The 25,675-nt window shown below is 47.2% G+C and overlaps 11 protein-coding genes across 11 annotated transcripts; 2 read left to right on the plus strand and 9 right to left on the minus strand.

Moving 5' to 3' along the window:
- Positions 1 to 251: 251 nt before the first annotated feature.
- FMAN_10962 (putative homogentisate 1,2-dioxygenase) lies at positions 252 to 1,746 on the plus strand (the record flags this gene model as incomplete). The annotated part of the gene is made up of 2 exons (XM_041833714.1): positions 252 to 548; positions 613 to 1,746. 2 exons carry the CDS (start codon positions 252 to 254, stop codon positions 1,744 to 1,746), a joined length of 1,431 nt encoding a protein of 476 aa, XP_041684050.1.
- A 908-nt stretch (positions 1,747 to 2,654) lies between these two features.
- On the plus strand, positions 2,655 to 4,113 carry FMAN_10963 (putative monooxygenase; the record flags this gene model as incomplete). Its single annotated transcript, XM_041833715.1, has 5 exons — positions 2,655 to 2,675; positions 2,730 to 3,290; positions 3,344 to 3,660; positions 3,733 to 4,006; positions 4,066 to 4,113. The coding sequence occupies 5 exons, from the start codon at positions 2,655 to 2,657 to the stop codon at positions 4,111 to 4,113; spliced, it is 1,221 nt and encodes a 406-aa protein (XP_041684051.1).
- A 577-nt stretch (positions 4,114 to 4,690) lies between these two features.
- On the minus strand, positions 4,691 to 5,131 carry FMAN_10964 (related to uncharacterized homolog of gamma-carboxymuconolactone decarboxylase subunit; the record flags this gene model as incomplete). The annotated part of the gene is made up of 1 exon (XM_041833716.1): positions 4,691 to 5,131. One exon carries the CDS (start codon positions 5,129 to 5,131, stop codon positions 4,691 to 4,693), a length of 441 nt encoding a protein of 146 aa, XP_041684052.1.
- Positions 5,132 to 5,611: 480 nt separating this feature from the next.
- Positions 5,612 to 6,637, minus strand: FMAN_10965 (uncharacterized protein; the record flags this gene model as incomplete). Its single annotated transcript, XM_041833717.1, has 2 exons — positions 5,612 to 6,388; positions 6,437 to 6,637. 2 exons carry the CDS (start codon positions 6,635 to 6,637, stop codon positions 5,612 to 5,614), a joined length of 978 nt encoding a protein of 325 aa, XP_041684053.1.
- Positions 6,638 to 6,942: 305 nt separating this feature from the next.
- FMAN_10966 (uncharacterized protein) lies at positions 6,943 to 7,872 on the minus strand (the record flags this gene model as incomplete). The annotated part of the gene is made up of 1 exon (XM_041833718.1): positions 6,943 to 7,872. The coding sequence occupies one exon, from the start codon at positions 7,870 to 7,872 to the stop codon at positions 6,943 to 6,945; it is 930 nt and encodes a 309-aa protein (XP_041684054.1).
- A 194-nt stretch (positions 7,873 to 8,066) lies between these two features.
- Positions 8,067 to 10,303, minus strand: FMAN_10967 (uncharacterized protein; the record flags this gene model as incomplete). Its single annotated transcript, XM_041833720.1, has 3 exons — positions 8,067 to 8,084; positions 8,141 to 8,419; positions 8,486 to 10,303. 3 exons carry the CDS (start codon positions 10,301 to 10,303, stop codon positions 8,067 to 8,069), a joined length of 2,115 nt encoding a protein of 704 aa, XP_041684055.1.
- Positions 10,304 to 10,906: 603 nt separating this feature from the next.
- FMAN_10968 (uncharacterized protein) lies at positions 10,907 to 13,325 on the minus strand (the record flags this gene model as incomplete). The annotated part of the gene is made up of 5 exons (XM_041833721.1): positions 10,907 to 11,029; positions 11,080 to 11,267; positions 11,320 to 12,184; positions 12,251 to 12,406; positions 12,459 to 13,325. The coding sequence occupies 5 exons, from the start codon at positions 13,323 to 13,325 to the stop codon at positions 10,907 to 10,909; spliced, it is 2,199 nt and encodes a 732-aa protein (XP_041684056.1).
- A 1,030-nt stretch (positions 13,326 to 14,355) lies between these two features.
- On the minus strand, positions 14,356 to 16,096 carry FMAN_10969 (uncharacterized protein; the record flags this gene model as incomplete). Its single annotated transcript, XM_041833722.1, has 3 exons — positions 14,356 to 15,104; positions 15,163 to 15,466; positions 15,524 to 16,096. The coding sequence occupies 3 exons, from the start codon at positions 16,094 to 16,096 to the stop codon at positions 14,356 to 14,358; spliced, it is 1,626 nt and encodes a 541-aa protein (XP_041684057.1).
- A 1,980-nt stretch (positions 16,097 to 18,076) lies between these two features.
- FMAN_10970 (uncharacterized protein) lies at positions 18,077 to 19,850 on the minus strand (the record flags this gene model as incomplete). Its single annotated transcript, XM_041833723.1, has 3 exons — positions 18,077 to 18,263; positions 18,311 to 19,539; positions 19,599 to 19,850. The coding sequence occupies 3 exons, from the start codon at positions 19,848 to 19,850 to the stop codon at positions 18,077 to 18,079; spliced, it is 1,668 nt and encodes a 555-aa protein (XP_041684058.1).
- Positions 19,851 to 20,872: 1,022 nt separating this feature from the next.
- On the minus strand, positions 20,873 to 21,856 carry FMAN_10971 (uncharacterized protein; the record flags this gene model as incomplete). Its single annotated transcript, XM_041833724.1, has 1 exon — positions 20,873 to 21,856. One exon carries the CDS (start codon positions 21,854 to 21,856, stop codon positions 20,873 to 20,875), a length of 984 nt encoding a protein of 327 aa, XP_041684059.1.
- A 662-nt stretch (positions 21,857 to 22,518) lies between these two features.
- On the minus strand, positions 22,519 to 23,813 carry FMAN_10972 (uncharacterized protein; the record flags this gene model as incomplete). The annotated part of the gene is made up of 5 exons (XM_041833725.1): positions 22,519 to 22,701; positions 22,764 to 22,901; positions 22,962 to 23,159; positions 23,212 to 23,631; positions 23,682 to 23,813. 5 exons carry the CDS (start codon positions 23,811 to 23,813, stop codon positions 22,519 to 22,521), a joined length of 1,071 nt encoding a protein of 356 aa, XP_041684060.1.
- Positions 23,814 to 25,675: the final 1,862 nt, after the last annotated feature.

The following is a 25,675-nucleotide window of genomic DNA, read 5'->3' on the forward strand; positions in this document are numbered from 1 at the left end:
TACATGGGTATACTCCACACTTCCTAGACTCTTAAAGTACTCCACACAACGCCAAGTACCATGGCTACCTAAACCAACTGAACGACGAGACTCGTGTGGGGTAACTGTTCGTCGCATCGCGGGGTTGGGGTTAAATTTCACAATGAGACTACAAATGCAATGGACCATCACCAGTAGAGTGCTTCAACTAAAGGCGAAGAAGAGCAAAACGGAAAAGGCCAAGAAGGAAATAGAACAATCAGTCCCAAAATATGGCTACAAAGGATTTTCAGAAAATCTTCCATTGGGCATCGACCCAGCAGAATGGCAGTATTCCTTCGTTCTCGACCCGGCCCAACGATCCTTATAAATACCAACCTGGCTTCGATAATAATTTCGAGTCGGAAGCTATACCAGGCACCATCCCGAGGGGACAAAACAGTCCTAGATCCATCCGCTTTGGACTTTATGCAGAGCAGATTACAGCATCCGCCTTTGTCGCGCCTCGCCATCTCAACAAAAAGGCCTGGCTTTACCGCGCTCGACCAGCTGTAGCGCATCAAGGATTTGTAAGTTTCAACCAACATATCCTAAAAATGACAGGCCCTGTTCAGCTTGGCTAACTATGTGCAGTCTAGTCTGCCTGATAATAAGGACACTGAGTCTACTTTTTTGCCCCTGAACCCACGTGTTCATGTTTCCCCTACTCAGCTGGCTTGGAAGCCATTTGAGATTCCCGCTGGCGAGGACGTTGACTTTGTCGATGGACTCAAGACCATCGCGGGCTCTGGTGATTCCACCTTGAGGGAGGGACTGGCCACCCACGTTTTTCTATGCAACAAGAGCATGAGCAAGAGGGCGTTTGTCAACTCAGATGGCGACTACCTAATCGTCCCCCAACAAGGTAACTTGGATATACAGACCGAATTCGGTTTCTTGTACGTTCAACCAGGGGAGATATGCGTTATTCAACGCGGACAGCGGTTCAAGGTCAACATTGAGGGCCCTACGCGAGGGTACATCCTGGAGATCTGGGGATCTAACTTCGAGCTTCCAGAATTAGGCCCCTTAGGCGCCAACGGGCTTGCCAATGGTCGAGATTTCCTATCCCCTGTAGCAGCCTATGAGGTCACTGAAAATGACCCATGGACTGTTACTTACAAGCTAGGGGGCAAGTTCTTCTACAGTAGCCAAAACCACTGTCCATTTGATGTCATTGGATGGCATGGAAATTACGTCCCATATAAATACGATCTTACGAAATTCGTCAATGTCGGCTCTATTTCAGTTGATCACATTGACCCATCAATCTTCTGTGTCCTTACCGCCAGGTCCAGAGACCCTGCAGCGCCATTAGCTGACTTCCTTATTTTCTCGCCCAGATGGGACGTTGCCTCGCATACATACCGGCCTCCATATTACCACCGTAACTGTGCATCAGAGCTTATGGGGCTTATCTACGGCGAATATGGCGGTCGATCAGACGAATTCCAGCCTGGAAGTGTCTCCTTCGAATGTGGCTTCGTCCCTCACGGCGTCGCCTACGAGGAGTTTGCCGCTGCCTCCAAGCAAGACCCTCCGGTGATGCAGATTTCGGAAAGCTCTATTGCGTTCATGTTTGAAAGCAGTCGAGCTTTCACCATCACTGACTATGCTTGGGAAAGCGACAGGCGGCATGAACATGACCCCAAAATGTGGGATGACCTCGTCGACAACTTCTCTAAGCACAAGTTGGAAGTGGAAAAGATCTTGGCTGAGAAGGCCTGAACCAGAAGTTACTCTTTGCAGGTAGCTTACTATAGGTTCATATACACATAGTGTAGCAGTGACATCACTTTCGAATAGATCATTATGCCTTCAGAACTTTGCGAAATTCTAGTTGTCGGGGCATGATCAAAGAATAGATAAAGCCAAGTAGTACAATTATTCTGGTCACAAAGGTCACCCAAAAATGCTCTTTTTTGTATTTGAGATGAGAGAGCGCGAGGAGGTCCAATAGGCCTGCCATGATGTCTTTATGTTTCATAGTTAAGTGAAATACTCCAAAGAAGAAAAAAGCTCTCTGTGTGCCGTCCTTGACGCTTTCAACCACAATTTCGTCAAGAGCATCGATTAACAAGCCTCGAAAACGGCTGGAAAGGCAATTCTCTTCATTTTGTGAATAGTTTAAGTACACAAGGTTGCCGTATATGTCGCTAAAATAACAACACACGTTAGCTCCAATTGACATCCTTCAATGGTTCATCTGTCTCTAAGGAATCTTGATGCTTTTTGAAGCAGTCCTAGGATATAGCAGACGATGCTAACGTCATGCATATGTTATCACAAAAGAAAGAGGCGCACCACTTGTACCTGTCCCTCAGATCTGTCTGTCAGTAATTACCCCATGGTGGGGTTCTCAGATTTGATGGAAAACATCACCCCAGAGGCATGACCTTTGTAAGTTGGTTGGATCGACATATTAGGTGCGCGGGGTCACCATTGCGGGAGGATCTGCGGGGAACATCTAGTGTCTCAAGTCATGCTATGACAGATTGGCCAGGTTAAATAATATACATGAGTGCAGCCCAGCTTTTGGAGACAGTGCCTTTCTGGTTTCTTTTCATGACTGTTGCAGGAAACAACACTCGCCAATCTAAACTATCAGACACCAATCAAAAGCGCAGAAATCTATAATGACTCAATCTTCATTCAAAGTCTGTACTGATCGGGGCTGTCATGAAGCTACGAGAGATTGCTAACTCACACAGATCATCATCGTGGGTGCAGGGCCGGCGGGGCTTCTCCTCGGGCTGCTGCTCGCGAAACAAAACATCCCTGTAACCATCGTCGAACAGTCCTCTAAGCTAGATGAGAATCCACGTGCAACGCACTATGGGCCCCCAGCTATGAAAGTCCTTAACAATGCAGGTGTAGGCGATGAGCTGCGCTCCAAGGGGCTTCTCGTCAACACCGTTGCGTGGCGGCAAATAGATGGGACTTATATCTCTGGCCTCGACCATGGACCCGTGGAAGGTAGTCCTACTCGCATGGTTGCGCTGCCACTTAATCAGGTCTCACAGATATTGAAAGATCACGCTGACAAGCTACCGTCTCTGAGATATCTGTTCAACCGTCAAGTGACCAGCATCGGCCAAGATGACTCAAGAGCTTGGGTCGATACGTTAGATACAAAGACAGGAGAGCAAGCACGCCTCGAGGCAGACTACATTGTGGGGTGCGACGGAGCCAATAGCATAATCAGGAGATCGCTATTTGGGGACATGAACTTTCCAGGGAAAACTTGGGAAGAGCAGATTGTTGCCACAAATGTAGGTCATTGTGAAACTGTTCCGCTGAAGCACACACTAACTGCGCACCGAAGGTATACTACGACTTTGAGAAATTCGGCTACAGTGATTCCAACTTTATCATTGATCCAACAAACTGGTACATGGCTGCCAAGATCACTAAGGATGGGCTATGGCGCGTCACATATGGAGAGATACCCGGCTTGACTCGAGACAAATTGATCGCCAGACAGCCAGATAAGTTCGAAAAGATGCTTCCCGGCAATCCAAAGCCAGAAGAATACAAGCTGGCCAGCATTAGTCCCTATAGAGTCCACCAGCGCTTGGCTGAAAAGTTACGCGTCGGACGATTCCTGCTGGCAGCGGATGCAGCACACCTATGTAACCCATTGTGAGTGAAATCCCGAGCCAAAGAGAAGGTCAGGATAGAGGAGCCGTGAATGTATTCTTACATGGACAATAGTGGAGGTCTCGGACTCACAGGAGGTGTCGTCGATGTTCAGGGTCTGTACGAATGTCTCTTGGGGATCTACCACGGTAGAGCGGACACAGGCATTTTGGACTTATACAGCGATGTTCGTCGACGAAAGTACCAGGAGATCGTCGATCCCATCTCATCCTCAAATCTTCGCCGCATGTTCACAGCTGAACCTGCAAAGATTCTTGAGACGGATGAATTTTTACAGATGTGCAAAAAGGCGGAAACTGACCCCGAACTCGCATTCAAGATGCTCGAGGTAAGCATATCCACAGGCTTGTCGTCGATGAATTAGGCTGGAACTGACTTTGGGAAAAGAGCGCACACTCATTGAGCTACGACTTTACGCAACACTACAACTCATGATTCCCTCTTCACAAGCATAGATATCGCAGCAAGAGCTATGGAGGATGGTATATTAATATCGCTAGAAATTTGGACTGAACGTAACTTAAGCGGGGTCAAACAAGTGAACTGACAATTGGTTCCTGCTCCGCCTCACATAAATAAGAATCGAGATTTTAGAAAAAGCCAAAAGCGTATTGATCTTTTTTTCATTTCGATACCTTCCGTAAATATCTTTTGATTGCAATAATATCGGCAGCTTTGTATTTCATATCATTTCAATTGCCTGGTATCCAATTAATACTGTAAGAATATCGTTCACGTAACTTAAGCATTAATGGATGTTCTAGCATTTTATCAGTCTATAGGGTATTCATAGATATGTCCGTCACAAAAGGCATATCTATGACACAACGCTCTCGAAGTAAAAGCAATGTAATGGTGAGTACAATATTGCCATAAGTAATAATACGAAAAAGAAATAAATGGTGAATAGATGAACAGGGTCCCGAGGTTGAAAAGGTTTCACCAATATGTAAGATATTTCCTCATGATTGCTATGCAGCTCGCTTTTGTAAGCCCTTCATAGGCGGTCTAATTATTCTTTAGCCTGTTCCTCCTGCCGAATTGCAATGATAACCTTCTCTGCAATCTTAAATCCTTCAAGGCCAGCCGGCATACCACAGTAGATTGAAGCTTGCAATAACGTCTCTCTGATCTCGATATCGGTGGCGCCGTTGTTGATAGCACCTCTGACATGGGCAGCCAGTTCAGGGCCACGATTCAATGCACACAGCATTGCAATATTGAGCAAGGATCGCTGCTTTCTTTCCAGTCCTGGTCGTGACCATACACATCCCCAACAAGCTTCCGTGACGAGATCTTGCATCGGTCGGGCGAAGTCTGAAGAACCATTTGCCAGAGCCGCATCGACATAAGCAGAGCCGGCAACCTCATAACGAATCTTGAGTCCCTTGTCGAAGAGGGTCTTGTGAGCATCCTGCTCTTGTTTTGTGACGAGTGGAGTGTTGGTCGACATGGCGGCACAAGGGAAAAACCAAATAGCGATATGATCTCTGGGGGAAAGGGAAGGGAAAATAATGATTACTACGCGCTCAAGTTGGATCTTGGTGGTAACGGGTGATATCGGCCGTAAGAGGAGATTAAAAGCCCGAACGAGGTGCTGTGAGGACTACTGACTACGAAAAGGCCAGCCTTTAGGCAAACGCTTGCGGGGAACAAGTGAGCATTTGATTACCCCACCAAGAGGCGGGAAGTTTTGGATTAATTACCCCACACCTGAAGCTTCAGAAATGTACCAACCAGGGTGGATTCTGCGGGGTTGATAATCACCAAAGGCTTAGAAGGGGCTTCAGATTGGAAAAGAAATCCAAGGAATCTGGCTTAGAAACAAAAGGCATGTATGAAGTCCAGTTTTGATAATAATGGCAGTAGCAATAGTAATGCATGCATGGTGTCTGTATACATAGCTAGATGGAATATTTGGAAAAACAACAGTTTATTTCTGGTCTCCGAGTTTGAACTTTGTTTCCCAATCTTCATTACCACCAATAAATCTGAAAACAACACGTGAATCCAAGTCCCTACAGTTGGGGTCTTGGCTAGCATCCTTGTAAGCCGCAAGTCCATTGTATCCTAGGAGCATTTTGGCCCCAACTTGCTCCGCAGCTGCAACAGCTAGACCGAAGTCTTTGGCCATCAGTTGTACTTTGAAACCGCCCTTATACCCTTTGCTCGATGGAGCGTTGGGACAGATACCTGGCACTGGATTCCACTTATCGCAGATAGTACTCTGTGCTGTGCTGCTTGCAAACACCCGAGCCAGAACTCGGGGGTCCATGCCGGAACAGATGCCGATGTTCATGGCTTCAGCTGTAGCGAGAGCAATGAGGCCAGAGCAGTAATTGTTGCAGAGCTTTGCTGCCAGACCCATGCCTAACCCACCACAACAGACAATGCTGCTACCCATCAGGCTCAGAAGGCCGTACACGATCGGATATTGGGCATCTGAGCCGTCGTCGGAACAACCGAGCATTATTGTCAAAGAACCCGATTCTGCTCCAAGAGTGCCCCCGGAGACAGGTGCATCGTAAAAGGATATGGAAGGGTGTTGAAGCTTGACCTCGCCTGCGACGCGAAGACATGTCTCTGTGTCTATCGTGGAGCAATCGACTAAAACACGAGCTGCTATGTCGTCATGCAGAATTCCATTTTCAGGATCGAGGTAAACTGTTTTAACATGGGGCCCCTCCGGAAGCATGGTAAACACGACGTGCTGTCAAAATACGTGAGATCTCTGTCAACATGAATGGTTTCTACTTACAGCGTTTCTGGCAACTTCCCTTGCAGAACTGCATGTCGTGACGCAGTCGCCATGCTTGTTTGTCAGCTTCTCCATAAGCTTCTCAGAGATATCGTAAATAAAAATGGTTGAGCCTTGAGGGACTTTAGAAATGAGATTTGACGCCATAGGTAAGCCCATGGCTCCGAGGCCGATAAAGCCCAGATTTATCGGCCCTTCCATGGCTTGGAGGGGAAGTCGAGGTGCTGCAGAGATAGGAATTGAGGTATGTTGCAGCAGTGGATAGAAGCCTGTCTATGGTAGCTGAGACGGAAAGGCCTATTATATTCGAAAGGGCAGCGAACTGTGCGGGCGGTTCAGTGGGGTAGATAGGCTGTGTCAAAGCTCAGAGAACTGTGTTTGAACGGTCCATTTCGGTAATCACATCATGAGGGATTGAGCATAGACCAACCATTTACAGACGATAGTTTAATATTGTCGTACGCGCATTTTGTGTTGATAACTTAAGATGACGGAACTATTCCCGATTATAATGCCCCAGGTAGAAAGGCATCAGCGTGTGACTCAGCCCATTCCACATCGTGCGCAAAGATGATATCCAAGGCAACGTCGCACTCTTCAGAAGCACGTTTCCATATGGCGAATATTTCTAGAGTCTCAGTTGCTTTTGCCTTATCCATGTGTATACAGCATGTCCGTCCCTCCGAGTCAATCCACTCAGCAATCGATTGTTCCCCCGTCAGCAAGCGCTTGTCATGACACGCATCGCCGATGAGCCATGCCCACTTACGACAGCCTGTTCGAACAAGCAACGAAATATGGCCCATCAGATGTCCCGGGGAGTCAACCACGTAGACCAGGCCGCTGTCCCCCAGTTCCAACATCCTGAGGCCCCCCATCAAGTCCCAGCTGTTTGGCTCGGACAACTCGGTGACGTCGAGGTCCTGGAACAAGTCGTGCTGGAAGTTGGAATGCGACATGTGGCCGTTGATACCTCTTTCTAATAATGAAAGGGACCCCGCGCCGACAAGAAACTTGGCTTGCGGGAAATCGCTCGGTGTGCCTATGTGATCCCAGTGTACGTGGCTCAGGATCACCTGGTCGATGTCATTTGCTTTCAACCCGCTGTCTGTTAAGATATGGAGAACATCTGGTGTGGTTTGTATTGGCAAGCGTTCTTTCAAGTGGTCCTGGATCTCCGGGGTGTACGTGCTGATATCGCGTCGAAGGCCCAAGTCGAAGAGGGTGCGTTTGTGTCGCCTGTCAGCACCACGAGTCTGGGTGAGGAGAAATGACAATGATGGAACCCGTGTGAACTCTTCATTTGTAGCTCCAGAGACGAAAAACTTCTTTGGAAGAGTAAAAGTGCCTCCTTGAAGAGCCGAGACGCGCACCTGGCCTTGGGCTCCTGCTTCAAGGGCCAGTAAGGCAGCAATTGCGGCAGAGTGTTCCAGCATTTTAAGCAAAGCGTGATTGCAACAATTAGGGATATCTTTGTTTCAAAACGACAATGTATTGATTGGAAGCCACAAGTGGCGTACATTTTACGGGTGGCATTATATACATGCGAAACCAGCGTGGGGAATCAAGTACAGGCATACCGCCCCCACATACATTTCATCAAGACTGTTTCTTTTTTCCATTTTTATTGTTACGCCCAAACATCCTCCTGGGAGTATTGTTAGTATCCAAGCGAGTCTCTGCTGCCAGCTAAGAGTCACGTACCTGATATCGGTTCTCGGCTCGCATATCCTTCAGCACTGCTTTGGCTTCAGTAAGCCCCACACCGCGTCCTTGGGCAATAATCTCTGCCAAGGTATAGCCTACATCCTTGGCCATTCGTGCCGCGTCGCCGCACACATAGATGTGACCATCTTGTTCCAGAAGTTGGTAAACTTCGGTAGCGGCTTCCTTGAGGCGGTGTTGCACGTACGTCTTTCCAGCCCCCTCTCTCGAGAAGGCAGTAATAAGCTTGAACTTTCCTTCGAGTTCGGATTCGTACGCCTAGATAGTCTCCTTTAGCGATATCCTTTTCAAAATTGGACGACAGGGATTGATGATGTAGCGTACCTTCCATTCTTCTTGATATAAAAAGTCTTCATCCTTTTGCCTGCATCCGAAGAACAATACCATCTGACCGATTGAATTTCCATTTCTCCTCCTCGCTGCACGCTCTTGAACGAAGCCTCTGAATGGAGCTACGCCAGTACCTGGCCCTATCATGATTATTGGCCTCGACAAGTCATTGGGGAGCCTGAAACTGGAATGCCGTATATGGATTGGAATACTCTCTCCCATGAACCTTCGACGAGGCCCTGTCAAGTCATACGAACTGTTAGATGCCTGTGGTTCGTGGATTCGATTTCTGTGGAAAGCCAGCAGAAAGCTTGAAGCGACACCGCAAAAGTGATACTCGTCTTGTCGGGCTTGAACTAACTCGGATTGGACAGCCACTGTGATCGAAATGACATCAAGCTGCACAAGAGGGGACGAGGAGATGGAGTAGTAGCGGTGTTGGAGTTTGGGTAGTCCTTCGATTAACAAAGAGAGTGGAATCTTGGACCACGGATTTCCATTTCCTACGCGTTCAAGCAACCGAGCGAGATTTGAAAGATGACTTTCTGAGTGGAACAACTCTTTATCACTGCTGATGGCGCTGATTCTTTTCTTGACATCTTCGTCGGGCGCAAATGGGACAAGGTCGGCGAGCATCTGACGGGAAACAGGACCACTGATTTCCAGGTAGTAGCGCATCATAGAATCGTAAGTTGTTGGTGTCGGAAATGGAGCCTTTGTGAGAGAATCCACAGCTTGAACTTTAATGATGTGATGCCTCTTTTCCTGAAGTCCCAGAACTCGCAGGAGGCGATCAACTTCTTGATCTGCGTTCGAAGGCCATACGGCCAAGTGATCGCCCGTCTCATATGTGAGACCAGAGCCTTTGATATCGACCTCCACGTGAATGCATCTACGAGTTCTTTCTTTGGTGGAGATGAGATCTCGAGATGCGTTAATACGGGCGACGTATGGGTTGTGGCTGTCGTAAGGGCCATACTGAGCTTTCAGTCCTTGAGTCAAGTGAGCCTCATTAGGCTCTCCTACGTATACCTCCGAGGACTCCAGTGTAAGGACGTCAGATTCGACGACGATATACCTGGGCTCGTAGACGCTCTCCACCTCCTCGAGGTTCATTCTCGAAACTAAAGCGTTCCACATTTCTTGTTTCCAGCTAAGGAAGTCCTCTTCCGTTGTGCCTGAACCATCATCGCCCTCACCAACAGGGCCGATCCTCGAAGAACCTAGAGCATCTAGAGCCGCAGTCACGCTCCTCACTACCGCGTTGTAGTGTTCATAAGTTTTGTTGCCTAGTCCAAAGGCCGCGTATTGAAAGTGAGTGAGCAATGAGCCTTGGCTGAAGGTAGCATTGCCATTGGTGATAAAGTTGTAGAAGTTAACTGCGTTGTCGGTCGGTTCGCCTTCTCCATAAGTTGCGAGAATGAAAAAAGCAACTTTGTCGTTAGGCAGCTGATCTAACATGTCGTAGTCGTAATCTTCCATGTTGGCCACCATGGTCTCAAGCCCAAATCGCGCCTTGCCCTCCTTGGCTAGCTGGATGGCATACGATTCGGCCGTACCAGTTTGTGAACCATAGAATACGATGCAGTTTTTTCGCTCGTCGTTCATGACCTTTACAAAGTCTCTCGAGTTGTCCGATTTTGCTCGTTGGGTATTATGCTTGGCACCTCCAGCCGCCAGGATACTTGTCTTGCCACGTCGCTTGCTTTGGACGATAAACATCACTAGCAACAAAGCGAAAATCATGTCCCACCTCCCAACCTTGTTCAATATCTGGTAACTAACCATCACAGCCACCTGTTCATCAGACATAGTGTCTGGTTGAAGTTCCATTGGTTGGTCAAAAATCAAGACAATAATGAAGAATGAGCTTTTTGCAAAGACAGAATATGTGAATTTGTATATAGTAAGTGATACGGGACGGAAATCTTGCGAGATCGAAATTGTTGTAGAGTTAAAAGCCTCATTCGCCGTCGACGTCCTCTGTCGCTTTGACATCTACCCCAACATTTATTTCACATCCCCACATCCCAAGGTTCGTTTTGAGCCTTGCCCTTGGCATCCCCCACCTCAAGCAACCTTCCAGTTGCCTGCCGCAATTGGGAAATTCATGCAGCATCGGGTGACGAAGCCCAGACGTACTTCCTTTACGTTTTGGTGATCAGACGATGCCCCATGAGCCCCATGCTAGAAGGTCACTGTAGCAAGCGCCAGCTTGCTGTGAGGACTCATGATTTCGTCATAAACAAGGCCGTGAGTGCCAGAATTCCATCTAACAATCCTCGTCTTCTGCTGCCGCATTGTGATGAATAGTTACATATATATGCTGGTATCGTTTTCTTGATACAACCAACCGTTGGTATATGGTTGGACATCTAAATGAGTGTTGATCTCGGTCCATGTCACCGACGCATTTTACCATAAATGATTGGGCACTGTGACGGAAGACCGCCGATTAGCGTTGAACGCCTTTTCGTAGGCGTTGGCCAGCAATCCGAGAGTTGCACCCATCTGTGGGGTAATGCCCCAAATCCAGACCTGGACGTGCTCGGTTAGTAACACTCATCAGAATACGATGGGTAACTCACATCTTGTAAGAATGAACCCCATGTTCTCGCAACTCCAGCAGCCAGGGAGGAACTTTGCTCCAGTTCGCACTCGGCTTCCTCCAATACTTCTCGGACAAGGGTGAGTAGCTTCTGTTCTTCAGGACCCAGTTGAACGCCATTGGAACTCATCATCTCGACAGCGTGAACCCATTTCGTTACTACTAGAGCTGATCAATTGTTAGTCGAGGCACTGTTGGTAATCGAGAAGAGAGGACATACCGCTTTCCCAGCCAGAGATAGCATGTTCGACGCTCCACCGGAAGGCGGCCGTTTTTCGAACCAGCATTGTTCCCATTTTCACGGGTATTCTCAATCCCTCAAAGCATTTAACGACAGCATTCAAAATTTGCGGAGATCGGTCAAGTTCGCCAGCAACGAAAGAGACAATGGCGTCATCCATCTCGGCAGCATCTGTGCTCATCAAGCTGATGTGGGCGGAGGAATTGACAGTCCTGAACAGGCTGACGTAAGCAATCCGCAAAACTGCCTGGCAGTTGAAGACCAAAGATGTCTCGTCATGTTCGTCAGAGTCCAGGCTTTGGGTCACAGATCCAGCACGCTTCAAAAAAGCATCACACCTCGACAGAATAGCCATTGAGCTATCCATCAACGAGGACCCCAGCAAGTCTGGACCATCAAGCGACCATATAGCGTGGGTGACTTGCAATCTTTGCCACATATGAACCACAACGCCGTGCATGAGGATCAGTGCCGAGAAAGCCGATACCTGGTACGGCGCGGTGTCACTGTGATATCTACCCTCAAGCATGACATCTACCAACACTTCCTTCATGGTCCGATGATGCTGTGCAGGGTGTTTCTTGATGCTAGCCAGACGTACTTGTCGCCATTCATTTGCCGAAGACGCGTCCCACATCGCCTCATCGTGGAAAGCCTCAAATTCCAAGTCCTGGGTCGCATTGAAGCCTGGATTGACATCGAATAAGACCATGGTAAGAGCGCTTGTAAAGAACAAGCCGCCCAGAAGTCTTTTCCATGACTCTCGCTCGATCCATTGGTGCCATGTTAGCCGGCTTACATCCACGCTGGAGCTCGCTAGAGCTGTTCTCGTTCTTTTGTATAGCTGTTTTAATCTGCGGTTAGATCTGCGTCTTGTTCGGGGATGCATCTGATGTTAGGTGTAGCTTACCAGGACATAGTAGCCATTCAGCCGCAAAGTGCCAGATAACAAATCCTTGTCGCCACTCATTATGGCATAAAAACTCAAAAGGAGCTTTGTCTGCGCGTGCCAGAGGTCGGTATTCTTGACCATAATACTCTCGCTGTCCCGTGTTGGACAAGCTACCTAGTGACGACAGGTTAGCTGTGTGGCCCAAGGCCGGTGATATTGGACCCACAGTTTCAATGGCCGACACGGCCAGTTCATGTAGTCGATTTGCACGACGGCGGTCTAGGCGATAAAGAGCACCAACACTACACATGGCAAGGATCAAGGGACTTGGAGTGGCTCTTGGTGAGAATGATTGCAGATGAATTAGAGGTAGGTGGCAATGAAAGTTGGTGGTGTAGCTTGAGAGAAAGCTTTGACAGACCCTGGCTGGAGGAAGCTGGATACTCTCGACGGTTTTAGTGAGTCGGATAGATAAATCGTTGAGGATCGACTGATAGGCGGATTCATCCAACGCAGCAGGAGTATATATTTGCCGGTCTTCATGTAGCGCGGGAAGGCCATTGCTACTTGCTTGAGACTTGGGCGTGCTTCGGTCGTCCATAAACTGACCTAGAGCCCCGACACCGGCAAGAGGCTGAGTCTCAGACAGAGGATTGTCGGCTGTGGAGTAGATACCGCCTTCTTCGATTGGTAGTTGTTGGAGCCTCAAGTTACCGTGCGATTGAGAATATGACTGATTACCACTATCCTGGATGGCAGACTGATCGGGGAGAGATAAGAAGGCGAATGCGGAATGGTCCATATCGAAATTGAGCGTTGGCGAAAAATAGAACGATGCATGATCCTGGTCCATAGGGGCAGATGTCTCCAAGGTGCCCAGCTGGGAGAGCGATTGGCGAGTAATATCCATTCCTACATTTCTTTCTGACATGAGCGCGTCATCGAGGACACCCATGATTTCTGTATCCAATAGTCCAGTCATTGAGCTTTCACCAACTTGAGGATTCAACGGTGGAAAGTCGTGAGATTGAGCTTCGGTGACAGTGGTGCGAGCCGCTGACGGATGGGCTATTGGCTCAGAGGTTGTAGCCATGGCCACGGGGAAAGATGAATTACGCGTAGATGTGAGAGCGGATTCGTTTGACGATGTGCGACGCCCGCGGGAGGCTGCGACATCAGACGAAGATGAAGGGGAGGAGGAAGGCGAAACAGAACAGCGTATCTCATTTTCAGGCAACACAGCCTCTCCGCTGTGAAGGCGCCCGTCGTCAGTGTCGATGTGTTGGGAAGACTCGGGTTCGTCACCAGGCGGCGTCCTCAAGGCACGTGGTTGCGCGATTGAGGCGTAGGCCACGTTGACCTCGTCGGCGATGTTGTCGGGCTCGACATGTTGTATACGTCGTTGGTGTGCTTGGGCATGGAGCGTCTTTTCGTGTCTTGTCACGAGATCTCTACATCAATACAACGGTGGTCAATTACGTTCGCTCATCAGCAAGGACATCGTGGTGCTAATAATTACTTTCGCGAGTAGGATTTGCCACAGTAGCCACAAACAAAGGGCTTCTCCTGGGTATGTGTGCGCTCATGGCGAATACAGTGCTCGCTACGCTTGAACGTCTTCGCACAGAATGCGCATTTGTACTGGCGACGGGGGCGGCCTCTACGTGGACCAACAGGTTTCAACGATGCCGCCTCCGTCGCTGCTACTGTCACGCTGCTTTCAACGCCCGAAGTCATAGAGTCGTGACGTGGACATCCGGCTGTTTTGATCGATCGCACGGATGAGGGCTGCCATAGGATTTGATGATGAATGTTGGATTTGGTTGAGAAATGGAGGGTAACAGCGTAGGGAAAGTTTGGGGGGGTGAAGCGAACTGGAAGAACGCGGGGAAGTCAATCACAGGCTAAAATAGCGCTTCAGCTCATCAAATCACAAGGCATTACAGGGATAAGCTAGCGAGAGTCTAGGACATTTAGGGTCAAGGTTAGAGCGGGGGAATACCAGACGCCCACCAGTGAAAAACATACCAAAGTCACGGAATCAGAGTACGGATGATCTAGAGAGTGAAGTCAACCGGTTCGCCATGCCTTGGCCTGGAAATCTAGAGTATTTTCTACGATGCCTAACTATCTACAACCACTCCATTACTAACCACTTTTACGTTGCCAAGCATAAACCCTTCCTTTTCAGCCTCCAACCATTCTTTCCTTAGGACCTGAGCCCGCGTCTCGTTACGCGGTACAAACCGAGCCTTGAACGGCTTAGGCAAGGTATTGATACCAGGCTCATAAGCCTCGTCAGAAAGGTCAACAGGCAGACTCTCCCCGTCAGGCCCGCGACCGGGCTCGATGCGGAACGCCCAGAGAATCTTGGCCAGGGTGATGAAGAGGCTATTCTCCGCCAAGTGCATTCCAGGGCAGATGCGACGGCCAGCGCCAAAGTCGAAGTGATCGCGACTCTTGACATCCCCAGACGCTGCGTAGACTCCTGCCTTATGAGGGTAGTCTAGGTAGCGTGAAGGATCAAACCTTTTGCCTCCGTCCTCCCAGCGGGTCTCATCAAAATGCAACACATACTGGCTTAGGCAGACAACCGTATTCTTTGGGATGCGATAGCCCTTGTATTCAATGTCGGCCGTGGTATAATGTGGGGTTCCGATCGTCGTGACAGGCCGTATACGCAGGATTTCCTTGCCGAGCGCGCGGATATACGGCAAGTTGTCCTCATCGCCGAAATCTGGCGACCTATTGTCGCCGACCACCCTAGTTATCTCCTCGTGCGCCCGTTCCTGAATCTCGGGATGCGCCATCAGATGTAGAATGGCGCTGTTTAGAGCTGACGATGTGGTCTCGGAACCAGCTTCGATCATCGCTTGTGGCAAACGTTAGCAGTCGGTTTCGACAACGCAATCACCAGCGAATCAACTCACATCCCGCAGCGAAACCTGCCTCAACTTCTGAAATTCCCTGCTTTTCAAGGTTTGACTCTGCAAGTTGCTTTACCAAACACTCAGGAGCTCTGTTTTCTTTCAGGTGAGTCTGAAGTCTGTCCCAGTAGCGCATCCACGTTGCTTTCTGTCTCTCATAGGCTGCTTCTGCGCTGGCACGCCACCATTGCAGACCCTTAGGTAGCTTGTTGAGCGGCGGGAACATATCGGCGACGTAGGCACCAGGCTGCGCAGCCTGTGAAAAGTCTTCGAGCACTTTGTAAACCTCTCGTATATCATCGCAGTCCTGTTTTCGCTACCCGTCAGAACGCCAAATTAAGTCACTATTTCCATCACGACTTACCCAGGATGGCACACGAAGGCCGTAGGTGCTTAGCAATACCACCGACGTAGTGTATCGCCGAACGTGCATATAGAAGCTGCTCTGGTCCTTGTTGTCGGTGGCAATGTCGTGTATCAGCTGCTTCGCCTCGAACTCCTGGCTGGGCTTATATGTGCTCGAGGCTTTGGGCGTAAGTGACTTGTGGACAATGGCTCTCATCTTGCGCCACCTTTCGCCGTACGTGAGGAGTAAAAGGCGATTATCGCCAGACAAGATGCCCGAAACCACCGGCTGTGGCATCCTTCCTGAAGTTACGGCTGACTGTTTGTCAAAGATTTCTCGCACATCCGTGGGGTTGTTGAAAAAGACCCAGTTTTCCCAACCAAGCTTGATAGTGAATACGTCGCCGAACTCTTTAGCCCATCGCTGGAGCTGACGGTGAGGGTTAGGGCCGAGCTGGTGCGCATTCCCTATGAGAGGAAGCTGTCTAGGCCCAGGGATATTGGTAACACCATGCCTGCGGTTACGGTAGATGGTGATGGCTATCCATGCCGCAAACAGGAAGACAATATTTGTGAGATTGACCAGCGCCATCGTGTCGGCGAATTTCTTTTTGCTTTTTAGGTCTCAAATATGGCTTTCTCGGCTTTATTATCTATCCCACTACCGCATATAACGGGATCGTGTGTTCCCCATGGGGTTGACCGGAAACCCCTTTCTTACCCCGCGTAGTTTTTTATTTTCCCCCACATACGAAAATTGACGGAATGTTTGGCTAGCTCCGTGATCCCAACGTTGCCACTACAATGCCAAGTGCGCAATTTGGTTCCGGCTATCTTTACTTGCCAAGTAGTCTGGCCGTTTGACATAAGTAGATAGGAGGAACTATACTGGTTTACTCAGTATGACATTCCTTGTACAATAAATACTATAGATTGTTTTGTTCTATAAAAGTAAAACTTGTTATATGTAGACTTATACTGTAGACAGGATGCAGCGAGAAGGACAGTCCATGTCTCAGTTGCTCACGGCTGTTTACCAACTCTGATTCTCTCCACGCAATCAGCATCAAACAATGGATGTAAGATCGAATTCAATTCCTTATCTGATGCATTTTTGATGAATTCTGCGTCATGAGCCATAACAATATGCATGCCGTAATCGTTGACCGCCTCTCGTAGTCTGGCGATGGTAGCCTCCGCGGCGTGGAGATTTTCATGAAGGCATACCCGCAATCCTTCTGGCTCTTTAGTGACAGCTATGTCTCGGGTGCCATCAAATATGCTTCTACTGCAGGTTAAAACTCCGGTCTCTGGATAGAGACGGAGGGGAGCCGACTCACTTTGCGTGACAACAGTCGCTGGCCAGGATGACATGTTCCCCCGACTCCAGCCGTGCACATGCAGCTAGATTCCCCGCCATATGCCCTGGCGCTTGTATTATCCAAAAGCTGCCGTCGCCCAGAAGATCCATGCAACACTCAAAAGGCCCCCATGGCTTCCACGGCCCGTCAAACTCTTCAAACCTATCCGTCACAGTGTTCTCATCCCCGAAGAAACGGGAATCCCATTGAACCATCGGCTGAGTTTTACCATTTTGGATATGCCCGGGGGAGCAGTGTGAGGCGGTCCCTGGGCCAAAAAATACTTTTGCGTTTGGAAACTCGCCTTTCAAAGGTCGACAATGATCCCAGTGTGCGTGGCTGTTGATAGGATTGACGTCAGTATTCAATGATGCTTTAACTCATGTGCATAAATCTATTGAGCCACAGGAAGTAGAGTACCTGAAAATCACGATATCGATGGAGTTCCTGTGCACTCCGATGTCGTCGAGTTGGTCAACAACAGAACGACGTGGCCCGACAGGATTGCAGCTGGGCCAGTGGTAATTCAAGACGAACGGCGTATACAAGCTACTATCCTATATAAAGTGAGAAACTTTTTTTCTTCAGGTGGCAAAATGACCGACATTACTGATTCCTAGATCCCATAAGAGCTTTCGCCCAGAAGCTCTATGGTGGATATAAAAACACCAGTTGTAGAGATAATAAGGCCGGTCGTGTCCGTCGGCATAAATTCGCCAATCATCAGTGGTCGTAAAGCCGCCTCCGTCAAGAAGCACGACATCGACTGACCCGTAGGCTTCTGGCAAGGCTTTAACTGGCGACATATTGAAACTTGAGTGGTATAGGTCTACGATAGGTTTGAGACATTTTGAGAGGGGTTGGCTGTTTTATATTACCCCATATTTACTACTCACCCCATACTTTTGTTTATTGCATAAAGTAAATCCCCTAAATTAAGTGTTGTAAATAGTGTACTAAATACTAAATCTTATAAAAGAAATTAAAATACTTAAGTCTATACTAATATTAATTTAAGTTTTTATAAAATGCTACTTTAGCCTTTTAATACATCATTTCGAAATGTGTTCATTCAATTAACAGGCCAATTTAATAAGATTTTACCGCATCACAACAAAGTCACCTGGAGGACAAGGTAAATAAAATATAGTAATTATCCTAGTCTGCCTATCAAGAACTACATACCACTATTTAGTAAACAAGGTCTATACTTAACTTTCAGTATCCAGCCTCATCTTGACAAGAAGATTATGCTGGCTCCAGTAGCGTCTGTAACACTTTCCATAGAAATACATAGGAATAGTAAGAAGAGTGAGAAAAGCAGTAATACCAGCAATGACATCAAAAAGGTGAGCAGGTCCGCTAGTCATATACCATTCGACGATGAAATTGACAAGCCTAGAGGGAGTCAGAAAAAGCATAGGTAAAAGAGCACTATCACTTACCCATAGAAGAAGAAGTTCTTGAATGTGATGTTTAGAATAAAAATCTCGACTGCATGTGCGGGTTGTGCGTCCAGTGCATAAGTCATGGTTACAGCCGCCACGAAGCTCATACCAAATAGAGTCATGCCCCAAATCGCAGCGATGCCGTAGATGGATGATTGAGCCTCGATTGAGTGACCAAACCCAACTAGACCCGCGACTGCAAATACGCCACCAATGACTGCAAGGACAAGCCTGAACTCAGGCTCGTACACGCCCTGGTTTTTCTTCGTCATGTATTTGATCAATGGGTCGGAAGCCAGTGCCAACAAGACCATTGCAACTGCTCCACCTACCAGTGGTCCTACAGACACGTACCCAATGGAGGCTGCGTCAAAGTTCCAAGGGGGTACGGAAAACATGACTCCTGCGAGAACTGACATGGCGACAAACCAAGCCATGACAAGTCCTGAGACCAAAACGTTGTAGGTGGCAATGACATTGAGGGCAATAGCGAGACTAGCAAGCATCATCGAGAATAGAGACTTATGGGTGAAAACTCCATTATAGAGAGCAAGTTGGCTTGTGAATGACTTTGCCTCGGGAACCTGAGTGCCTTCAGCCCATTGAGCGCCTGTAGGAGACAATGTCTTATCATCGGTCACCTCGACATGACCTGATTCAGGCTTGTCATTCGAAATGTCTTGCTCGTGCACGGAGGTAGCCCGATCGATGTTCAGAATCGGCGATCGAATGTAAACAGTTTCTGGAACGAACAGAAAGACCAGGATAGTCTGTAAAGCCACGAAGGGTAGCAGAATATGGAAGTTATATGGCCATCCCAGGTTGGAAGTGATGACACCAGCTAGAACGCTGACGCCGTTGCTCAAGCTGCTCAAGAAGAAAATGACAATGGCAACGAGAAGACCTCTCTGGTGCACAAAGTATATATCGTTCACAACAGATGTGCAAAGCGACTCGTAGGCTGAGCCGCCTACACCTTGCAGCAATCGGCCGGCAACAAGAGTTTCGTAGTTGTGGGCAAACTCAGCGACAATGCAACCGACCAAACCGATGACAGAAGAGACGACAAAGACGGGACGCTTGCCATACTTTCGTGCAAACGCGGAGGCAATGGGTGAGACAGCTCCTACAGCCAGCAGTAGGTATCCGTTCAGTTTGGCAATATCGGAATATGATCGTTGGAAGTCCATCGAGACCTGAACTATGCCGGCGTTGAGCATGGGGGCCTGTTGACGGTAATGATGAGTCAACGATATTAACAACTACTATGGTAACAATGACTTACCGGAATAACACAAATAAAGGCAGTCCCCATGAGAATGACGGAGAACACTACGGCCTTCTTTATGGATGGCCAATTCAACGGGTCGTTTGGATCCTCGGAAGGCTGCGGGACGAGAACTATGTGAGAGTTTCTGCCCGACCCACGCTTCAGGTTGCTGCTACCTTCTGCATGTGAGCCTGCTGCCCTTTGGTCGAGTGTGATGGTGCCGGGAGCATGTTGCCCATCACTAGGTTCTCTGATACCTAAGCCCATCTTGAATGATAACGTTGCCGATGGAGAGGCAAATAACTTTGGATTCAGGAAGGCAGAGAGAAGAATGAGAAGAATGAGGCTCGTTACAGCTCAGTTTGTCGCTGAACTAACTGCCTATTTATGCTCGAAAGGCCGACGAAGATTGCCCTTCTTGTACCTCTGGCCAGGGATCAGACCTACCTCAGCCGACCGGTCTAGACCCTAGGATTCCAGCAATCTGGGGTTATCTCCAGTAGTCTGGGGCAGTCTGGGGTTGTGGGGAACGCGATCCAAGGCGTCAATCTAGTCTAGCCTCCTACGTATTAGATGCACTTCCCCTGTGAGTGATACAGAGATCAATGGTCGAGTACCACGAATAGCCTATGTATTGTCAAAGCCAAAGGTGTTGTCAAGCGTGCCGTAGCCCGTCTGGGTCGAGACAGCTGTTATCAAGCAACGACAAGGAGTAAATCACAGTAGAAGCAAGCATAACAATCTTTGATTCAATATGCAGACACTAGCTTAGCATCGCGCGCAACACCTCTGGTTATTTTCTTCATGTTCGCCAGCTGGCTAAGTTGAACTTACTTGTTAGCTCTTCTATCCTTCTGTAGCGTACGCCACTGACTTGGACTTTCAGGTCATAGATGTATAGCGTTTGTGGGGTAACAAAGACACTACCCCACATGATGTGGTGTAAACATGGAGTCGATGGTGATCGAGGGCAGTATTGTGGATTATGTGAATAGACGATTAATTTCGCGCTGTAAAGAAGCTTCGTGTTTGCTCGGCTATTGTCCAATCGTCGGTCAATATATCATTCTACCGGAAATAGACTTGTACAGTAGAGTGACCATGACTTGCGCTAAGTCTGCTTCAACATCTCTTTGAATGTGGGGTAGAAATTCTGACCTTGATTGACATTCTAAAGCTGTACTCAATCTAGACCAACCAATACAGTGTCCTCTAGCCATGGTTCTGAAATTGAACGTTCTATACATTGTAGTAATAGAGTAATCCAATCTTGGTCATACTTTGAGCCTTTAGTAATCTAGATGAGGAATGAAGTGATCAGGCCCAGCATGAAGGCGGACGCGATATAAGTCTCCCTGTCTAATGCTGTCTTCCTCCTTCTGATAATCTTCGACATGTTTAGCTGCATCGAGGTACCGCCCAGACATGAAGTCAAGCTTCCCACTCGCTATAACCGTCACCAACCCGGCAGGGAGCTCTGGCGTATCCGGTGTGACATCTTGCAGGATGTTGACTGCGTTTTGAGCAGACTGATCTTCGTATTCAACGCCTTTGGACAAGTAACTATCGCTATGTGACTTGCCATCCACGCGATCCTTGAAGTCGGTAAAGAAACGTGTTCTGACACATCCTGGATTGAATGCAAAGCATTTAATGTTGTGTTCCTTGAAGTTTTCGTGATGTATAATCTCGCAGAGACGAACGAGACCAAGCTTTCCAACGATATAGCTACCCATACCATAATTGGCATGAGCCCCAGAACTGGACGTGAAGATGATGCGACCTTCTCCTTGACGTTGCATAATCGGTAAGATAGCACGGCTGAAGTTGAAACCGCCTTGTAGCGAGACAGCCACAGTGTCCCACCAGATGGATGGGTCACTCTGCGCAGTCGGGAGCCATTGGGGGGGCCGCCCAGCATTCATCAGAAGAACATGGAGGCCGTTGAACTCAGTGTCGGCTTCTCTGATAAAGTTTTCGACCTGTTGGTAATTGGTAACATTGAACGCGGCCACCTTAATGAGGAGATTTGGGTTGATCTCTCGGCATAAGTCTGCTGTTTCTTTGACCTCGTCGAGTTCGAGGGCCATTAGGCTAAGCGACCTGACACTGGCATGCGTCATGAATAGTGCGCATGCTCGACCGATTCCACGTCCCGCGCCTGCAAGGACGACATTTCTTCCTTCTAGGGATTTGGATAGTTCTGGGTTCTGCCGGGGATCTGAAGCAAAGTAGCAATCATGCTCTTGCCCGAGGAGTGTTTGTTGTGACATGTTGTCGCAGATTATTGAGCTATTGTCAGCTGAATAAATAAGGGATTGTAAAATTTCTTGTAGAAATGCCTTCGTGAATAAGTAGTAAGAGGTAATGCTATACTTATATTGCCTTACTACTAACTGTAATAATACTACCTTGAGATAGAGTAACCTGTTTTATGTGGGGTAGAGGAACAATAGTAGCCTTTTAAACTATTTCTTTATATTTAATTAAATTACACTTGATTAACTTACTTTAAATTTATTATACTCTTATTGTATTATATATATATTAAATATAAGTATATCTTATAATTATAAGAATATATATATTAGTTTATAGATTTAATTTTTAATAAACTTTATTTAAAAACTTATAGTATAAAGTTTTTTAAAATAAAAAAGCTTAAAATATAAACTTATATAAGTAATACTTATTTTAAATAGTTAATATATATTTAATAGTAATAATAATTATATTATTATTAAAATATTTTAATTTTACTTTTACTTTTTTTATTTTTAAATTTTTATTTCCTATTAATTTATTATTAAATCTTCTTCTATTTAGGTTTTTTAATTAAGATTTAACTTTAATTTCTATAATTATTATAATTTTAATAAATAAGTTTTATAGTGCTTTATAAGCAGATATTTAAAGTAAAATGCCTAGCTAAATACTATACTCTTAACTGTACCTGGCACTGTGTATCAACCTGCTTAACTAGCCAGAAGTTTTCATGTCTTTGCTTGCATGCATTAACTATAGAAAAGTCAAAAGTCCTTACCAGGACCGGGATAAGCTTGTTTATCTCCAGTAGGCTGATATTCTTTCCAATGCACGTGCGAGAACCAGCGCCAAACTAAGTTAGATACACATTAGCTGGAATCCGAGGAAAATAAGTTGATGAGGATTGATACATACAGGCATCCAGCTGGCCTCCATCAAGGAAAGCTTTTCTTTACTTTGATTCAGCCACCGCTCAGGCATAAATGTATCTGCGTCGACGCCAAAGACATCTTGGTTGCGGTGCATAACCCAGGTGTTAACGCCCACAATGGTCTGTCAGTCGTAAATTAGTCCCCATATGTAGTCAGACACCCGAGAAGCAGGTAAACATACGCCAGCTGGAAAGTATGTTCCACTCAAAACGACACCGCCCCGGGGGACGACACGCTCCAACGGCAAGCCGGTTGCTGGGTGTAGTCTCAGTGCCTCTTTGATACACGCTTGTAGATACTTCATTGACTGTGTCTCATTGAATGGGATGAAATCCGGCTCGCCAAGGTCTTTATATTTGGCGTCGATCTCATGCCGCAGCTGTTGGTGGATATAATTAATGAAAGGTCCGGGATAAGATGAGAACACTCGCCTTTTGATACACAGCCGGACGTTCTGCCAGGTTCTGCATGATGGCACAAAGCGAAATGGATGTCGTGTCAGAACCGGCTCCGATGTTTGTGATGCATGTGGTAAAGATAGCAGCATCCGGGAATCTCTCAGGATTCTCGTTATGTAGGTGAAAAAGCTTTGATAAAAAGTCTTTTTTCTGCGACTTCTCTGCAGGGTCACCCACTTTCAGTGCCTGCTTGCGTTGATTGATTTGTTCACCAGTGAACTGTGCGACGTAAGCTAGACCTCTTGTAGGCAATTTAGACATAATCCAAAACAAAGTTTCATGCCACTCGTGCTCGACGCCTACAACTGCGCAGTATTTGAGATACTCATGAAGGCTAGCAAACATGCCGCCCTTATCGGCTCCAGAGTCGAGGAAGCCGAACCTTTTATCGAGCTAAATAAAGATTCTAGCAAATTATCGCAATTATATGTTATGGAACTTACCGTAATCTGGCTAATGACATCGAATGCGTAACATTGCATCCAAAACTGTAGGTTCATATTCATGCCCGAGTGAGCTAGTGACTCGAGCTTTTGTTTGTATGTCTTGATGCAGTCCTCGACTTCTGGCTCCATGTTCCGAAGCGTTGACGTCGAGTATAGATTTGCCACCAGTCTTCGATTAGTTGCATGGCGGGCATCGTCAAGGTCGGTAAATAAGTCCTTGAAAGGAGCATGTGGGACACTTGACGCATTATACCAAGAAGACTATGCACAGAAGTTATTAGCATGCTGAGAGATGAGGAGTTCTAATACAAGATATTCCTCTAAATTTCCACCATCTGCTCTTACCTTGGAAAAACCCTTTCCAATGCCATATATTTGTTTTAAAACACTTGGGTCGCTAAAACTGTATTGCTTCGGCGCAAGTCGCACTACCGGACCTATGGGACTGGTCAAATCAAATAATAAACATAAAAGGTAGGAGTTCGTCATAACTACCGTATTTTCTATGAAGCTCAATATTGATGTAATGGAATTGGCCAGTGCTGACGGCACGCAAGTACCACAGCCTCGAAAGCCGCGCGGCGAAAGGGCCTGGAACCCTACGAAGAGAGGACCTGGTTGATTCAGAAATGAAAGGAGCGATGAACAAGTAGATAGCTCCTACAGCCACGCAGAGCAGTAAGGCTGGGATAATCGGTAGGCTACTCATCATCTTGCAGTTGCAGTTGCGGTTGGTTGGAGTATAGTTCACTGATAGTTGAACGACTTGTGTAATAAATCTTCTGACTACTAGGTCACTCTGAATGTCCTATTTTAAACAGTGGCATTTATGTTGCCATGAGAACAAAGCGCAAACTTACCCCATAAACTCAATCTTGGCAATCCTAACTAACTGGTATGACCTATGCGGTTACGTCGCATATACCCCACAAAAGCCCATACAAGGCATCAGCCCCTTAGTAGTCACTGACTAATTCAAGGGGGTCTACCTCCAGTCCTCCACATTGCCAATAACTCCCCCACATACAGAATTCACTATTTTCTGCACCGGGCAATTAAAAGAGCACCAAACTTAAGCTACAGACAGTCTGATCGGGCTGGAATAAATGGATGCTATATGTTTGTGTCCTACGTACTCTATAGGTAGCTCGGCAAATTCGGCTTGGGAGAGCCAATTGCGTACTAGCGCCAGATAAGACAAACGCCATTCACTGGCCAGTTCCTCCCCTCCCTGGACGACACACCGTCCATCGCCAATTGATGTCATATCTTATCAGGCTCTTAAATCCTCACTCAATTCATCTTATCATTTAACAAGCCACAGTAGGTTGAGCTTCGTCAACATTTAGACTAGCCTGTCTTGAAGCCACGAGGAGCTGCCGTGTAAGCCGAGATAAGATATCTTTACAGGGTAGGTATTGAGCAATTTACGACAACTGGTTCGATCTTGCACCCACCACGGTTGTTATATCTATATTTAGAGCTTGACAAGCTTTTGCCAAGACACTTCCCCATGGGCAATTTTATCACTTACCCAAGGCTTGTAGAAGCTATATGGTTGGGATTCGATGACAAAATAGCTGAGCTTGATAGTGTCAAGGTCTTGTCACAAAAGTCAAGTAATTTTTTGACGCGATGTTAAGCCTTGGTCTAAATGAATCAGCCTGACGGTTCTTCCGACTTGAGATCGAATACGCGGTCGCCAACCAAAATGCTGCGATAACCTTGTTCTAGCTGCGAAGCTTTACCTGGCACACAAGCGCGGCAACTCGGCACAAATCCACGTTGCGTTCTTTGGGCGATACTTATCGACAATCTTGATCGTTTTCGATTTACGTAAATTCTCACTATCAAGCCGTCAGATCCCCTTGATAATACGGAGTAAGTCTGATCAACATGCTCAAGTTGCCAAATCGGAACCAGAATAAATACTCGTTGAAGACGCCATTGTATGTATCGGCTTAGGACACCAAAGGCTATTCCCGGTACTC

Source organism: Fusarium mangiferae (genome assembly GCF_900044065.1).
Source record: "Fusarium mangiferae strain MRC7560 genome assembly, contig: FMAN_scaffold008, whole genome shotgun sequence".
Lineage (NCBI taxonomy): Eukaryota > Fungi > Ascomycota > Sordariomycetes > Hypocreales > Nectriaceae > Fusarium > Fusarium mangiferae.